General features: G+C 34.2%; 3 protein-coding genes across 3 annotated transcripts; 1 reads left to right on the top strand and 2 right to left on the bottom strand.

The window, feature by feature from the left end:
* Window positions 1–540: 540 nt before the first annotated feature.
* Window positions 541–2,451, bottom strand: LOC116179027 (lysosomal thioesterase PPT2 homolog). The gene is made up of 4 exons (XM_031498723.1): window positions 2,118–2,451; window positions 1,825–2,074; window positions 1,496–1,769; window positions 541–1,444 (listed from the first exon to the last, which is right to left on the bottom strand). Exons 1-4 carry the CDS (start codon window positions 2,247–2,249, stop codon window positions 1,246–1,248), a joined length of 855 nt encoding a protein of 284 aa, XP_031354583.1. The 5' UTR covers window positions 2,250–2,451; the 3' UTR covers window positions 541–1,245.
* Window positions 2,452–6,076: 3,625 nt separating this feature from the next.
* On the bottom strand, window positions 6,077–9,447 carry LOC116179766. Its single transcript, XM_031499595.1, has 3 exons — window positions 9,070–9,447; window positions 8,854–9,010; window positions 6,077–8,796 (listed from the first exon to the last, which is right to left on the bottom strand). Coding segments are annotated over exons 1-3 (1,761 nt in total). The 5' UTR covers window positions 9,071–9,447; the 3' UTR covers window positions 6,077–7,193.
* Window positions 9,448–9,801: 354 nt separating this feature from the next.
* LOC116178318 lies at window positions 9,802–14,403 on the top strand. Its single transcript, XM_031497782.1, has 7 exons — window positions 9,802–10,000; window positions 10,455–10,658; window positions 10,714–11,068; window positions 11,114–11,311; window positions 11,363–11,699; window positions 12,584–13,195; window positions 14,288–14,403. The coding sequence occupies exons 2-7, from the start codon at window positions 10,462–10,464 to the stop codon at window positions 14,401–14,403; spliced, it is 1,815 nt and encodes a 604-aa protein (XP_031353642.1). The 5' UTR covers window positions 9,802–10,000; window positions 10,455–10,461.
* Window positions 14,404–18,678: the final 4,275 nt, after the last annotated feature.

The raw sequence follows: 18,678 nt of genomic DNA on the forward strand, positions 1-18,678 counted from the left end.
ATATCTTCCTTATAGTACAATCATAGACATATGAGTATTGAGTACAACTTACGAATATCTATACTGTTGACTCTGTGTTTATGCAGTGATCATTAGTAAGGTATTCAAGTTTAATTGTAAGATCACAAAGACAGTCTTTAAAAGTTACACATTAAAAGAGGAAAATGACTTAATATTATGGCGTGGTGTGTTCTTTAGTTGATTAATTGACTCATAAAACAAGCCTGACAAAATGGAAGATGGGTTTACACTGTAATTGGAGAGACAAGAAATGACTTGTATTGAGCTAATTAAGAAGCAAAAACTTTTACTCAAAGAGGTGGAATGGTATGAAGATGCTGTGCCACAGGAGCTTGTGTGCCAAACTTATTATATTTATCTACACCCAGGTTCAGAGGCGAATTAGCCAAACATTGAACCCTAGAGGCTATGATATGTGTGCCCCCTCTCTCACCATCTTGTGACTCCCAACCAGGCACGTCCCCAGGTGACGGATAGGAGAAGGCGCTAACAAATAATCATATGGAATTCTAGGCCAACATTGAATCGGTAATTGTGACTCGTAAAATAGACTGTGTCTTTGACATTTACTGTGAAAAATACATAGTCTATTTTTTGGAAACTTTTACGAATATAAAGTAAAAAAGTCTAAGAACTTCAACGCTACTTATTATCATGCTTTAAAGGAAACCACAACATTCCGATAACTTCCGAAGATATGCCAGAAAAACCGAAATTTGCAGATTTTGTTTTTTTTTTTTATGTTAAGTATTTAAGCAGATACAGAACAGCGTTGAGAAATTTTTAATACAATGTTTCATTTCGGAGAAATCACCGTCAACTTTATTTTTTTATAAGACCCGTAAAAGACGTACATATTGTATTAAGTAGCATTTTTTATTACAAATACAACGATGTATGGCACAAAAAAAAGTTGGAGAAACTCTGTCGGTTTCAACAGTATGGTGTACCTACGCACGAGGTGCATAACGCTCTAGTGGTGCCAGAATACCTATGGGACAAATTTTCCATTTTACAGGGAATTTGTCCGATCACAAGTGAAATGAAAGTAGTTACAGTCACTTGGACCTACATAACTAAAAAGGAGACAGCAGAAAGGGAAATTGAAAACTGATATTGCACACTCCTTAAATATATGTATGAACACACCTTTTATAAGGAACAAAGCTTGCACCTTCTTATCGTTCCACCTCCTTGCTATAGCTGATCTAAATCAGTCGGTATTCAATCTAAATAAGGTAAAATGTACTGATCAACAATAGTTTCATTAATATGCCACATGTAATGATCAATTCCCGGTACAGTAATCAGAATTAACTTCCCTTTTTTATCAAGTGTTCTTAGACCAATCGTGTCTTCAATGTAGATATCCCGATCCACTAACTTAACGACAGTTTCATTTAAATTAAAGTAACCAAATTGACTAAATATGAAAAAGAATTAGATCACCTTTCGTAAACAGTTGCATACGAACCTAGATTGCCAAGGAGTAATAACATTATCATCTGGACCACCAATTAATACTAACTTGTTTAGTTTTAAAATAGCAGCTTTAAATTGCTCGCTCTTGTTTGAACCTATTTCGTTGTTGATGTACGGTAAAAAATCACTATACGAATAGTACAAACTTTGGTGGTGGGGATCGTTCCAATAATTTCCAACCGAAGTATGCTGACCAACTCGTGAATAAAATAGTTCATATGCAGTTTTTAAAGCTAGGTTTGGAAAAATTATGTGCAGAAATTCGGCTGAAATTGTAATAATTAATATGTATTGAAAGAATAGATGTAACGTGTTACCTACTTCCGTACTGTCCTGCTTGTGGGCTGCTCAAGGATATAAAATTATGTACATTATGATCAGGTAAATCCTGTATTAGCGCACGTCCTAGTAAACCTCCTTGGGAGTATCCGAGAAAGTTAAAACCCTCCGGATGACTTTGACTAATATTTAATATATCCATTTTCAACTGCTGAATCTGGTACCACATGCTATCTAAACTTGACCAGCCTCCAAATCGATCAATATTATAAACAACAGTTCCTGGGTGTTTCTAAAATCTATAGGTAAATTTTAATGTATTAGAAGTTATTCACCTCTTGTATTCGATCTTTTATTAACGTCATACATTCACTCCCTGTGAGTATCCCATGCAATAAAACAGTTGGTTTGTATCCAGCCACTAAGAGACTTAAAGAAAAAATGAGAACCAAAACTCTTAAACCCATTTTACAATTTATTGTAAGAAGTACAGAATTCAAGCACAAATAATATGCGTGAATTAAAACGAGATATTAAAAACTAACAAAGTAGACAGGATAAGTAATATCACAGTGCAATTACACGCACATTTTTGGCTTATTTTTATCACAGAACAAAGGGTTGTATTTTTGTTTTTGTTGAAAGGTGGTCGGTCGGAAATCATTTGTCCAAAAATGTATCTGAACTAAAAACTAAAAAGTTCGTTTAGAACTACCGTTTATGAAATAAATGATCTACTACTACCAAGGTCTTAGTGCGTTCGGTTTTGTGATTTAGGATCCTTCTGAGCAGATTACGATTGTACAAATCACGTGATCAGATGTCTAAGAGGTTGGTGGAATTACCGAACGGTACTTGGAGGTAAACGATCACACGTTGCATAACCTCAATTTTATTATAAAGAAATACCTAACCCAACGGTGGTGGTACGTTAACATGGAATTGGCAGAAGGTTTGGTAATGGCAATCTCGTTGGCAAAGGATTTATTTTTTGATGACAGTTATGAAGAGTCTGCAAATAAGGTTCTACCAAAAGTAGAAGGTTTTGCCGAAGACATTGTACCCCGATTTTCCGGCAGACAATTTCAGCAGCATTTTCGGATTACAGTAACCACATTTGAGGACTTAATAATCAAAATTAGCGCCATTCACGTATCAGAAATACGCGTAGGACATCCAGAAATGGCTATCGACAAACAACTATTGATAACAATTTGGTCTCTTTCTAATTTAGAGTCATTTCGGTAAGTACGATACATAAAAATATGAGTTTTTGTTAATGGTTATTGTAATGCTAATCTATAAGCATTGTGTCACAATTCGAGTGTATGTAGATTATAATTATTTTCAGATCTGTTGCCGACAGGTTTGGAATAAGTAAAAGCACATGTTGGGATGTGCTCTATAGGACCTGCAAAATGTTATTGCAGGCTAATGAACGGTACAAAATAATCACATGGCCAAATGCGGCTCGAAGTCTTATAATATCTGAACATTTTCGTCAATTAAATGGATTTCCAGGTAGGTATTGACTGCAAAAGCAATTTCATATAATAGTTCAATATCTTGCAGGCATTATCGGTGCCATAGATGGTACGCATATCAGAATACTAAAACCAAAAGACAATCCTAATTCCTATTGCAATAGAAAACATTATCACTCCGTTCTTTTGCAAGGAGTATGTGATCATCAGAAGCTTTTTACAGACGTGTATGCAGGCGAACCGGGTTCTATCCATGATTTGAGGCTTTTCAGAAAATCCGATTTATGTCAAAGAATTACCACGGGAGAGGTGACATTTCCAAATGACACTCATTTGGTTGGAGACTTGGCATATTCATTATCACGATATCTCATAGTGGGCTTTAAAAATATAGGTGTATTAACAGCTCGACAAAAAAATTTTAATTATAAATTGTCTCAATGTAGAGTAGTAATGGAAAATGCCTTCGGTTATCTAAAAGGACGGTTTCGTCGCTTAAAATCTCTGGAAACAGTGCGACTAGACCTTATTTCACTGTTAATCGTATCTGGATGTATTTTGCATAGGTAATATATGTATCGTAAAAGGTGATTTTCCAGAAGACATTGTCGAACCTAATGAGGTAGAAGTAGGAAACGTGGTTCCTGCACATGCTGAGGAACGTATTATCGATGTACCTGCGGTTGATAAACGTAACTATATCATGAATACATTGCCACTTAATGTACGTTTTCAAAACTGATGAATTTTTTATTTTGAAAGTACATTAGTAATACATGTAGATAACAAAGTAAATACACAAATATTACATTATTTCACTGATTTTTATTTTTAAATGTAGTAACGAACTCTTCAAATAAGGAAAGAAAACGATCTTGCCTTGCCAACTTATCTTTGTGTCTTTTGTCTACTTCATTTAAGGTTGCTTTACGTTTTCTTGAAAAAGATGTTTCGCCCTTGTCTCGAGTAGGAGTGCTACTTCTACTTGTGGGAGTACTACTTCCAGAATGGCATGGCGATGAACCCTTTTCTGCACTGACAATAAGGCCAGCATGGCTACTGCATGTAGCAATGGCTTCAATTTCCGGCTTATTGAATAATAATTGGTTCATTGCATCATAGTATTCCCACTTTCGTCTATTTTTCCCAGAAGTGCCATTATGATCCTTAATATCTTTGTAAGTCTTCTTCAACGACTTCCATTTAGTGTCACACTGTTGCCATGTAACAGTAGTATTGAATTTGCTATTTATAAGAGAGGCAATTTTTTGCCAAACATGTTTTTTTACAGAGTGCTCCATTTCAGTCTGATTTTCGTCAACTAAAGTAATGAATGACATGGTCATTTGAGAATTCCATACTTTCGGTTCGATTGTTGCCTTCTCGGGAAAAGGTAAACCTTGAGACTCCACAGTACTGGTAGTTATACATTGCAGAGCTTCTCCTTCTACAATTATTTCAATTAGTGGTATCAAACTATAAAGATAACTTCAAAATTACCTTGCAAATTATGATTTTCAAGCATATGCGCAAACATTTCTTCAACATTTTCAGTGATTGAATTACATAAATCGCACTTAAAAGCGAAAGTACTAAATTCTTCCGACATTTTTTAGGTTATAAGTAAAGAAAAAGCGCTAATTATAAACGGTACAGTTGACCTACTGACAATTAAATCGGTACACTCGGTCTAAAGTGATAGAGCGCATCGAGCTAACTCGGAGCAACAAGAGTGCATATAACCGAACACGAAATAGATTAAAATGAGCGATATGAGGTGAAAACCGAACGCAATTCGAGCTTAAAGAGTTAAAAGAGCGACCAAATCTTGTAAAACCGAACGCACTGATTGTACCAGGTGATTCATTAGAGTGTGATCGTTTGAATTTCGTGCTTAAGGTTCTAAGTATTTTTGCATTAGTAAATTGGTGAATTGAATTTTGTTTAGTAAATTTTTTTCTGTAATGACCACAGAGTTGTATTAATAGAGAAACAGTGTTGTTGTAGATAAATTGACCCAATAGACGGTTTCGGCGTAAGTTTGACCTTGAAAGGATAAAGAGGAAAGTTCTCCCCTAGTTTTGTTTCTTTCTAACAGTGTCGCCACACATAGCGCAATATATCCCCAAATTGATTAGTTATTTTTACAATATTACCATATAATTGGTAATCCATGTTTATAGTAATATAACCTTACAAAACATTCGCATAACCTCATTTATTCGTTTCTGTCGTCATTATTTCCTGGCCTTTTCTAGTTTTCTCATTGCATATTTCCATTTATCTTTCACGTTCCACCTTTGATTATTTTATTTCCTTTTGCATTTTTTGAATACCCTGTCTTTAACCTTTATACCAAACAGTTTTTTTTTAAACTAAACTGTACACAATCCTTCTTGCTCAAGTAAGTATTATGTAAAAAGAAGGTTACATTATGATTGATTCTGTTCATTATAGGAGGCATTACAATGCCAAAGTGTCATTACAAGGATTGCAACAACACCTCAAAGTCTAAAAGGTGTCGCAATCTCCGTTATCATCCGTTCCCTAAACCACTGCGGAATATGGCGAAGAGCTTATTATGGATTGAACTATGTGGAAACAACAATCTAAACCCATCTAATATTACTAAGAATGTGTATATTTGTGAGCAGCATTTTGCTACAAGGGAATCAGAAAATCCAGAACCGCATCAAAGCTACTTGACTAACCCTCTACTACGTCTAAATAGTTTGGATATTCAAAGTTTCATCGAAGTCGGCTCAGGTTCCCAAGAAGATAATGTGAATCTGGAAAGGGCATTGGCTAATGTAAATGTTGGAAGTGGAGATCACAGTGATCACACATACACTAAACGATCAACTAGCAACTATCATCATACTGCCACCCAAACAGCTTCAGAACCCGTGGATGTGAAGTGCAAAAATGTGTCGAAGTTGAAGCAGTTTCAAAATTGTTTCTTGTTCTCAGAATTCCAGCACAGCAAGAATTTTCACTATTTCACTGGATTGACGTTACCACTGTTTGAGGCGTTATTTAATTTCTTGGATGAAAATGTAATGTCAAAATTAATGTACAATCATAAAAGTTATGCACTAAGAACCAAATGTATGCAACTGTCCAACAAAGATAAACTGTGTTTAGTGCTAATTCGTTTAAGAAGAGGTTATACACTGAAAGAATTATCTATATTTTATAACATGAGTGTCACCCAAGTGTCGGCAATATTTTATACGTGGGTGCAATTTGTTTATTTACAAACGTGTGTTCTGCGCAATGCTTTCATGAAAGGTGCTCGTGCCACTGATATAAGACACATGCCTGCTTGTTTTCGCCTACTTAATGACAAAGTGACCGTAGTTCTGGATACCACTGAAGTCCGGATGCAGATGTCCAAAAATTTTCAGCAACAAGGAAACACCCATTCCAGCTACAAGCACTACAATACGATCAAGTTTTTAGTGGGAGTGTCTTCAAGAGGGGCAGTTGTATACAACAGTGAGGGTTACGAGGGGTCCATTTCGGACATCGAACTATTTAAGTCGTCAGACATTTCTGTATTTTTGGAAGAAGACGATGTGCTTATGGCAGATCGTGGTTTTACCATTCAAGACATTTGTGATGAGCACAAATATAAATTAATCATTCCACCTTTCTTGGCTGGCAGGACAAGATTAACAGCGGAAGAAGAAATACTAACAAAGAAAATTGCAAAGTGTCGTATTACTGTAGAGCGCTCCATCAGACGAATAAAAAGCTACCAAATTTTAGCAAAGCCAGTGCAAATTTCAATGTTACCCATTATGTCCAATATATTTAGTATAATTTGTTTTTTGGTAAACTTTGAAAAACCAGTTTTAACATAATTTTATTATAACATTATGTATGTAATTATAACAAAGAGCACAAAATATAGTATAGTATACATTATTCTTGAAAGTAGTCCAACTCAAATAATGGTAAGTTCCTCGGAATTCGCATTAAAAATAATTCTGGAATGTACATATTATAATACATTTTTTTAAGCTTTTTAGTTATGTCGTCAATAACATGCCTAGAGATATCAGATAATTGTACCTTAAAAACTAGGAGACCTACACTTGACCACACAACAAAATCACATTCGGGAACTTCAAAAATTAACATTGTTGTAGCAACCTGATAATTATATGGATGGTTCGCTTTTAAAAACACTTTATTATTTTCCTCATACGCGAAAAAGTTGCTCTGTTGTTGACCTGTTAACACACTGTTCCACTGACATGGATCTTTGTCTTCGAGCACTTTAGGGCATTTGATTTCTATGACTCTTGTGATCACTCCGTTGGTTGTCACAACTCCATCAGCACTACACGCTAGGTGAGGGTATTTCTTGTTCATATACAGCCCTACTTGCACAAATTGTTCATTTGGTTGAATGTGATCGGCTACATACTTGTCCCTTGCCTTCGCCTCATTAACTTGACCGTATCTCATTGCTGCCGTCAATAAATTTGGTGTTAATTGCCATAGATTTCTTTTTAAATAATTGTTTTTTGCGGAAAGACTCACTAGGGATGAAGCGGTCTTTGCATTCGATGCTGTGATAAAGTAGCTTCTCCATCTAAACCAACCCAACGAATGCTGAATTTCGGCACCTTCTACAGAAAAGATGTTCTTTTGTTTTATAAGTTCCTGATCCATATTCTTCTTGAAAATTAGAACTTGTTGTATGACGATATCTACACTACTTTGGTCCAATTTGAAGTCATCATAACGTAGTTGGAATAAAGTTTCGAACATTGTAGGAAGACGTTCTTTTTGTAAATCGCAAATAAAATTGTTTATATTGACAGTTCTTTCATAGTTGTCTGGTCTTGGATCGAACGTTGCCCTGCGAATTGGTTCGAATCTCACATTGCCGTACTTCTTTTGGGAAATAGGTCCAGGTTTTTTCAGTTTAGCACCCAAACCCCACTGCCTTAACTTGCTGGTGCATGCAGTGTTATCGTGGCCGTTTTCTCCGCAAAACTTCTCCAGGAACAGCAAAAGAGCGCTTACGTGGCTACATTTACCTAACGCAGATTGTTTACACTCGCATCTACCATTAACTACAGCTCCCGATGCTTTGTTTAAAGTTATCACTACAGAGTACAATTTATTCTTATTAAATGATGCAAAACACTTTGCTTTTAAAAGGTAAAATCGGTTATCACTGCTGTCAAACACTTCGTGCAAGTGATCGCTGCTTACAAACTGGCTGCCACGTCGAAACGGTTTTTCTGTTACACCTGTATTGTTGCTGACATAATCTTCATTTTCAAAGAAGCATCCCACAAGATAGGTATAGATGTGGCCCTTGTTGAAATATTGGGGGATTTCACGAGATGGGAATCTTGCCCACAGAAGAGTCTCATCAGATGCAGGACCTGATGCAGCAGTTGAAGTGGAAGCAGTTACAACAACGTTCCGTTTCATATCGTACCATTTGCCTCCATCAATAGCTAGGGAAATACTATTACTGCGTCCCGCTTCAATACAGTTTACAACCCTACAAATAAATGAGATATAAGTAATTCTACTAAGCACAATAAATTTGCCTATTTACCTTTGCACTAAATCAGTTTTATTTCCTGTTTTCTTTAATGCACGACACTCTAACCACCTTTGCAACTCCAGGTTAGAATGGTCCTCAATATTTACACCATGGCGTAAAACAGCACCAGGAACATCTTCTGGTAATAGGGAAATCGATGGTTGATCCACTAATAAAATTGTACATTGCAATATATTATAAACATCTATAAAGTATAAAACTACTTACTTGAGCAAGAAGGATTGTGTACAGTTTAGTTTAAAAAAAAACTGTTTGGTATAAAGGTTAAAGACAGGGTATTCAAAAAATGCAAAAGGAAATAAAATAATCAAAGGTGGAACGTGAAAGATAAATGGAAATATGCAATGAGAAAACTAGAAAAGGCCAGGAAATAATGATGACAGAAACGAATAAATGAGGTTATGCGAATGTTTTGTAAGGTTATATTACTATAAACATGGATTACCAATTATATGGTAATATTGTAAAAATAACTAATCAATTTGGGGATATATTGCGCTATGTGTGGCGACACTGTTAGAAAGAAACAAAACTAGGGTAGAACTTTCCTCTTTATCCTTTCAAGGTCAAACTTACGCCGAAACCGTCTATTTCACTACGTTTGCAATTGAGTACTTCTTAAATAGTTTTAAGTAATAATTAAATAGATTTTCACTAAAAATCGCTTTATTTGCTGACCGGTTTCAACATTCAAAATGTCATTGTTATTTTTAGTGGAAAACTATCTAATTATTACTTAAAACGGTTACAATGGAATTTCTCAAGGTATCCCTCAAACTTGATTAGTTTTTACAGCACCTAGCCAAAGGTAAAGCGCGTTACTATTACATAAATTGATATTGATAGTCACAATTGCATTCAATTCCACAGCTATCAGAGCACACTGCAAAATAACTTTTCTATGACTAATTTTAGTGTAGAGATTTTTTGTTATACGTGCATCATAATCAGTAATTAAAACATTCATTACCCTGCATAATTAGCATATCGTGAATTTTAGATACAGTGGGGTTGTGTCAATTTGAAATGGTTGCTGGACCTTTTCATATAAAAAAAATATTACTAAAACTTTTTGTTAAGAAATTCAACGTCTAATTAAATGAAGTAGCACGGAATATAGTGATGGGAACAGTTCATTGTATATAGGGCCAGTTTTGCAATTGCCAGTTAACGGTAACTGACAGATAACTTCCAAGGAGACAATTGTTTTATGTCTATGACAGTTATCTGTCCGATAAGGTTAACTGGCGATTGTAAAACTGGCCCTTAATGTATCAGATATTTACAAATTTTGGTGTGTCAAGAGATTGAAATGTTTCTTAAACAGAGTAGTAACGGTAGTTTTCTATATTATTATTCCTAAAAATATTTTTATTACAGGTTTGGTTTAATTGGGATTCCACTGTAATTGTTTAATACTTGCGTATCATAATTGTCAAAAGTACTTATTATATTATATTATATTGAATAATTATATTTCATGAAAACGAATTAAGAAAATGACATCAAATTGTATCTAAAAACAAGTAAAGTACTTGTAATATGTTATCAATTTCTTTTTTTGGTAATATTAATCAAAATGTTTTCTATAGGTATTACATGTGTACAAAGTGTGCTCTTCCTTGCTTTGCAAGGGGTGTTTTGAAGCCTGATGGGAATTTTTCGCTTTCTGTTTCTCATAATCATCCTCAGGATTTTGCTGAAAATCAATTATTTTACTTCCGGCGAGAGTTAAGACAGTCTGTGGGTAGGAGTACTAGCTCTTGTAAAGATATTTACGAAAGTATTCGTTTATTGTAAGTTAATATTCTGCAGTTAAGAATCTAAATAACAATATATGAATTTTTTTAGATATCCTGAAGCGGCTAATTTACTGCCATTTACTGCTGTTGAATCAGCTATGTTTAGGTGGAGAAGAACTTGTAGACCCCCATATCCTAACACTTTGCAAGAATATTATGACTTGCTAATATCAGAAAAGTGGTGTAATCGATTGACATACGATCGTGGCGCTCTTCAATGCTACTTCTTAAAGCCTTCAGAAAATGTTGAAATATTGTTGTTTTACAATCCCACTTATGTTGAGCCTTTATTATCAAATTGTGAAATGAACGTTGATGCAACATTCAAATGTGTGCCATGCAATGTTGGACTTTCAACGCGCAGTGCGCAGTGTTTTACCATAATGGTGACAATACATAATCATGTGAGTCGAATCCAAAATTTAATTGTAGTGACCACTTTTTTATAGTCGATACCATGTATCTGGGCACTCATGAGCAAACGTACTGCTGAAGCGTATGTAACACTGTTTCAACATTTAAAAAGTAATTTCCCCAGCATGACCGCTACACAAATAATGTGTGACTATGAAAGAGCATTATATCAATCGTTGATGGAGATTTTTCCTGAGTCTGAAATTCATGGATGCTTTTTTCATTTTTGCCAGGTAAACAGATAGTCAGTTGAATTGTATTGTTAACCAGAATATACTTTACAGGCAATTTATCGTCAATCAAAAAAGTTAGGATTGGGATCGCTAGTGACTCAAAATGAACATGCTCAATTTGTATTAAGGAAAATAATGGCATTAGCGTTATTACCATGTGATATGGCCGTAGAAGGATTTAATTTAATTAAATCTGAAGCCCCTGACGATATTCGTAATGCATTTAGTAATTTTTTTACTTATGTGGAATCCACTTGGTTGGAAGGGGTTACACCACAACTTTTTAGTGTGTTCAATTTAGTTAGACGGACTAATAATGCAGTTGAAGCATATCATCGAGTTCTAAATCAGAAGTTTGGTGTTCATCCAAATGTGTGGGCTTTTACAGGTTTGTTTTGTACAGTAGGTTTTAGAAGGAATTGCGATCAGTGAATTACCTAAATCAAAACTTTGAGTAATGAAATATAGCCAGATCTTTTCAACAGAATCCAATTAGTATAACAATTCACAAATCTTATTTAAAAATTAATTTGAATAGTTTTTGAATGTTACTAATCGCAGATCTAGATCTTTATTATAACTTTTTCAAGGACCAGGGCGTAATCAGTCTCACAAATGACTTCACTTCTATGCATTGAAGTTCTGCTTTTGCGTTGTTCATCGCGTTAATGGTTTTGCGTGATCCTTTGCTGAATTCATATTGAAAACACGAAAAGAATGGCATATACATGCAAACCTATCATCAAAATAAAATTGACAATCACAATGCAGCTAACAGGTAGAAAAGAGTATACTGACAGGAGAAAATAGAAAGGAAGGTAAAGGAAAAGTGAACCAGAAGGTTCATTCAGTGATGACTATCAACACGAGGAGAAGCAGAACTTCACATCATGCTTTTAGAAATAGTTATTTTTTTATCAGTATTATACAGGGTGCAACATAAATGGAGAGATAGAGGGAATTGAGTCAAATGTGTTTCTTTTGGGAACTACCTTAAAAAAAGTGGTGAAATTTGCATTTCTTATATTTTTCTCCAGCTCATAAGAGCTACAAAGACATGTGGCACGTCTTTGAATAGTTCTTTAGGTATACTTTTTCCGATTCTGCAAAAAATTTGTCATAAATAGGTACATTAAATTCATATTGAATCTGAGATGTATTACGTCCTTGGTCCCATGTTACTAAAGTTGTAACATTTGTCAAAATGTTTAAATTGCGTTCTGTACAAATTAAAGTTATATTTATGATTGGAAATTTTTTGTTTTTTTACAGAGCACCTGGTACAACTTCAATCAAAATCACACAATGATGTAATAATTCTTCACTCTGGTCAAAGGGTAACTAGACTGCCTAAAGTTAGATACCTACTAAATGCTGCCAATATTTCACGAGCGTGGCGTGAACTGCAAAATCAACAAATATCATTGTCTGAATTCTTAGAAAACGCTAAGTACTTTGTCAGTTCACTAGTTCGAACATTGTTAAGTAATGATAATAGCAGACATAATGATGATTTAAATGATGTACTTCTCATTGACGGTGCACGCATAGTCGAAACAAGAATAGAGAACGCTATTGTGGATACAATGAGAACTGCAAATGTTAACAATGCATCGGAAAGTAACTCAAGAGATGACAATTTACATACAAATCGACCTACAACACGATTAAGAACAGCTACAATTGCAAATAATGAATCTGAAACTATTAGTTTAAGTAATACCAATCGTTCTAGGCGAACACGTCCTAGTAGACCTCTCACACGCAGGGTTAGTCAACGTAGAACGCGACGCAGGACTAGTGTTTCAACTTTAGTCAGCAATAATGGCAATGCTGATACCTCAACTTTTGCACAAACAACAGTTCAGGCCAGTGTCACAAGAGGTATAGTCTTTAGTTATTATTTGCAGTTTTATGCAGTGAGCGATGGCGTTCTCAAGTTTGCAAAGAAGTATGGCATCAATGTTATGCATTCACCCTGTACAGACTAGTCACTGTGAGACAATCTATAGGCTCTTTGCAAACGGTTTTAAAATTTAAACAGTTCTATTATTTCAGAAATACAAACATGTCAGACGTGTCAAAACCGCTTTAGGTATGACAAATAAAGATTGATTGATTGAATGATTGATTGAACATTTTCTGAAGTGAATTTCTGCTTTACTTCTTCAAATGGTTGCAGTAAATTTAAAAGATTTTTCACTACATCCTGTTTTGTTGGGATTTAGCACTATAAATCCTTGCACATCATGCAACCTATTTAACCTTAGAAGAAGCGCGCCAAAATTTGTTACACATAAAATAAATTGAAAATTGATATAAATTATAAAACAATATTACCCATATGCACATAAACCATAAGAAAGCGTAGCTATTTAGCACGGTTTTTTATAAACTCTCAAATTAATTTTGCGTCTATCACTGTAATTTTTTTAAATAGTCTTCTCCATGCTCTGACTTATATTATCATTCGTTAGAACCTTTAGAATTATTGGTCATGTATGTATAAAGCATGGAATATGGAGTATTTTTTCAAAAATGTTAAATTTGTGGTCTGTAACAGTGAAGTAACACACATAAATGTGATTTGTTTCAGTATTTTATGCTGTTTAGTGTGTTTTTAATATTTTTTTCTGGATGAATGATAAAGCAATATTGTATGTTAAAAAGAGCATTTTGTAAGTTAAAGTAAAACTTTTCGTAGTATGTTTATTTAGATAGTAGCACCTTAAGTTAATTTTTAATTAATGCTTTGGCTTTGCACTTTTCATAAATATTGGGGATGATGACACCAATAAAGTATTTGATAGTTTGACTGAAGCTTTTAAACCTATATTATTTACAAGAGAATAGAGCTGATTACCTAAGGCTATCATATGTGGGGTGTTGTATAATTTACTGTATTTTTTTATTTAAACTCGTTAGTTATTCTATGTTATAAAATATTTTTACTTTCATTAAATGTACTTTTTACAGTTACACCAGAGGAAGATGCGGAAATTATGGAGTTTGTCGTGTTATACGAAAAACACCAAAATGGAAGCCAACTGCTCCAAGAATTTTTGTACGTTGCTGTCTGTATGCGTAAATAAGCTGCTAAACTTTTATGTGAATTTTCGAGACCTCCTATAGTTTCATGGTGATAAGCTGTTGAAGTTAATTTTTCAATGTTGAAAATTTTACACGTTTCCGAAAATATTTCTGAGATAAATTCTCCACCTTGATCAGTCAAGATTTCATCTGGTATTCCGTACCTTAAAACAAAATTGTTAACAAATGACGTTGCTACGGTCAATGCCTCTTTATTCCGTAAGGGATAAGCCTCAACAAATTTTGAAAGATCGCACTGAATGGTTAAAATATATCTATTGTTATCTACGTCTACGTCTAATGGGCCTACCAAATCTAAAAATATTTTTTGAAATGCTGCTGCCGCAGTGGTTGTTATGGACATAGGCTCACGGTGGGTATTTGAATGTTTATAACGTTGACAGTCGTCGCACTTTTTTACAAACTTAATTATATCGTCGTGTAAATTTTTCCAATAATAGTATTTCTTTATGTTTGCGTACATTCTATTAATTCCTGAATGTCCCCCTGTGGGTAGTAAATGAAAATCGTTTAAAATAAGTTGTCTTGTCGGCAAATCTGTTATTGATTGAGCACTCCTTAATATCGATATTTTTACGCTAGCGGTTTTGAACATGTCTGAACATTTGGCCATTTCTTTTATAAATTGTAAGGTACCTTTATTTTTTATTATTATTAATTCAGTAATATTTAACTGTTTACATACTTTTTGGAGCTCTTTCAACGACGCTCGAAGACCCATCGTTGAGCAAGATTTACTCCATGTAAAATATATTCGTTGCAACGTACTACAATATGACATGCCTTTATAAAATTGTAAATTATGTGCCGTTTTATTTAATTTTTGGAATGCTTGCTTGTCAATTGGTGTTAGTTCAATGGAATTATCAGGTTTTTTCAACAGTTCAACGATTCCAGGGTGATCAGTCCTAGTTTCGTCTCCTGAAGTATTGGAATTCTGGTGGTTCAGATTATTTTTACATCGTGACCTAGTTAATACATTCATGACATCTGCGTTATTGTGTGACATCTTTTGTAACTTATTCTTTGTTAATTCAATTCGTGATAAAGCATCAGCTACAACATTAGATTTCCCTCTAATAAATACAACGGTAAAGTCGTATTCCTCTAAAATCAATCTAAATTTTGTTAATCTACTCGATGGATTAGTCATTCCAAATAAATAAACTAACGGCCGATGGTCCGTCTGAATTTCAAATTTCCTACCGTACAAATATGGCCTAAAATGCTTAATCGCCCAAACAATTGCTAACAGTTCCTTTTCAATTGTGCAATAGTTCAATTCCCCCTTGTTAAGTGTACGACTAGCAAAAGCTACAGGATTATCATTTCCGTTACATAACACCGCGCCTATCGCTTTACCTGATGCGTCTGTTTTTAATATAAATGTATTATCTTTTCCGAAATTTGGATATTGTAATACGGGTGGTTTTACTAATTTTTCCTTTAATGTTTCGAAAGCTGACTGACACTCTATTGACCAATTGAAAGGTACATTTTTTCGCGTTAATTTGTTTAATGGGTTTGCAATATCCGCAAAGTTCTTTATGAATGAGCGGTAATAATTTGCCATTGCGACAAATCTTTTTGTTGATTCGACATCATTTGGAACTGGAAATTGTTGGATAGCTACAATTTTGTTAGGGTCCGGAGATACTCCTTTTTCCGAAATTAAATGTCCTAGATACAAAATTTCTTTTCGTAAAAAATTACATTTTTGTGGATTTAGTTTGAGATTTACCTGTCGTAACCGATTCAGTACCTTAGTTAAATTTTGATTGTGATGTCGTAAGTTTTTTCCAAATACAATAAGATCGTCTAAATAGATAAAACAATTTTCATAATTAAGACCTGACATTGCGATTGTCATGGTTCTCGAAAAAGCACTCGGACTAACTTTTAGCCCCATAGGTAACCTGGTCATTTGATACTGGCCTGTTCCTGTCGTAAAAGCTGTTAGTGGCCTACTTTGTGAATCCAATTCTACTTGATAATACCCTTGGGATAAATCTAAATGAGAAAAATATACTGCTCACGAAAGTGAGTCTAAAATCTCATTAATGTTAGGAAGTGGAAATTTATCATCTTTAATTTTTTGGTTTAGTAATCTGTAATCAACCACAATTCTCCATTTTCGATTTCCCTGATTGTCAACTTTTTTTGGCACTATTAATAATGGAGCCGACCAAGCTGAGTTGGTTGGTTCTATAATACCCGATTTTAACAATTTATCTACCTCCTTTGCAATCTCAGCTTTCTGAGAATGTGGAAGTCGATACGGCTTAACGTACGATGGCATAACATTCTTCTCAAGGTGAATTCTATGTTTATACACATTAGTTACTGTTAGTGGGTCATCATCTAAATGGAATACGTCTGCATATTTAGCGCAAATGTGGTCTATTGAACTCTTTTCTTCGTCATTCAGGTGTTTGACATCAATTAAATTTAAGACTTTTTCTACTCGTTCAACGGATTTCCTATCTTCCGAAAATGTAATGGTATGAAATTCTGCTAATTTGACGGTTTTTGGTTTAAAATTTTTTAATTTAACTTCTTCATCTCTAGTGTTTAGTATCCGAACTGGAATACTGTTACACCGGGGTCGTGCAATAACACTTCCTACAAAAATTCCTTGACCTATCTCTTCCGATAAAATAACACAATCATCATTTTCCGTAACTGATATATAATGTATTATTTCACATCTAGGCGGTATTATAATATTATTGTTGCATTTTGATTGCATTGGTAAACAAATTCTTTGCTGCCTATTTGTGAAGGATACAACGAAATGTTCATAATCAATTAAACCTATATATTTTTCTAAGAAATCTACTCCTAAAATTCCATCGATATTTTCATCGAACGAATCAATGATTTGAAAATCGAAGGAAAATTTCAAATTTTTGGCCTTTAGTTCCGCATTAACTGATCCATACGACTGAATCGTTCCTGCAATACCTCTAATCCTTATTTTATTGCCGAAATTAATTCTATCTAACTCATTATCTAACCTATTTTTAAAAATTACACTAACTGACGCACCTGTATCTAACAAAAACGACAGTGACCTATCACTATAATTTAAATTAACATAATTCAGGCTATTTAAACTAAAAACGTAATTCTGTTTAGTCACGAAAAAACTGCCTTCTTTCCTGATTATTTTCTGTTGTTGTCGATTCTATGTTTTGATGTTGGTCCGCGACAAACATGGCGCGATTGCCAAAGGGTGGTGATCGATTATAATTGTTGTAATTTGATCGTCCCCTAAAATTGCTCGATCTAAATGAATTTCCTCTAAAACTACTGGGATTCCTATTATTAAATCTACTACCAAAATTTCCTCTACTGCTCTGTCCCCTAAAATTATTAAATTGCCTAAACGGTACATTTTTCCCTCTATTAAACCTATTACTTCCTTGACCTCTACGATAATTATTACCGCCACGATAAAAATGTTGTGAACCGTTCATTCTCATCATGACCTGTTCCGTTTCAACACTTTCATCTTTTGCTCCATTAACAGCATCTCTCAAATGTTCGTAATTTCGGGCTTTTATAATTGTACGAATTTCATGATTTTTAATCCCTCTTGAAAACACATCAATTGCTACCTTTTCATTTTCCTTCCTAAACACTTCAAGTAGGTTATCGTCATTTCCCGATTGGGCTACTGTTAATTCTGCCATTAGCTTCTCTACCGTCTTACCAAATTCTTCTAACGTGGAATTGTTTTGCTTTACATTTTGTAACTGTGTTGCTAACGCTGTTGACGAACGTTTTGGCAAAAAATACTTTTTCAAATCTTTTACTAATTCCGAACAACTATCGTATGTTGACTGTAACTTTACTTTTTGGGTGTTTCCTACACAAGCTTTTAATACATAATTAATTAACAACTTTTTACCTACGTTATCCAGTACAGCTTCGTATAATTCTATTCCGTTAATTAGCTCGTGAACAGACTCCACCTTATCAGTTAATTTTGAAAGTAAGCTGGATGCAGTTTTAAAGTTAAAAGTTTCCATAATCTCTGCGTTGCGTTGAGGAATATCAATATTACTACTACTTTGAATTTGATGTTGACGTTGAACTAAAATATTACTACAAGCCTCAAGTTTATTTTTTATGACAAATAAATGTTCCCTATATAATAATGCAGTGCTTTCATCCTCTAACTTATTGACTTCGCATAAAATAGTATCATAATTAACATTAAAAGTACTTAATTTTTCTAACTTACTGTTAAT

Source organism: Photinus pyralis, unplaced genomic scaffold (genome assembly GCF_008802855.1).
Source record: "Photinus pyralis isolate 1611_PpyrPB1 unplaced genomic scaffold, Ppyr1.3 Ppyr1.4_LG8, whole genome shotgun sequence".
In the NCBI taxonomy this organism is placed as follows: Eukaryota; Metazoa; Arthropoda; class Insecta; order Coleoptera; family Lampyridae; genus Photinus; species Photinus pyralis.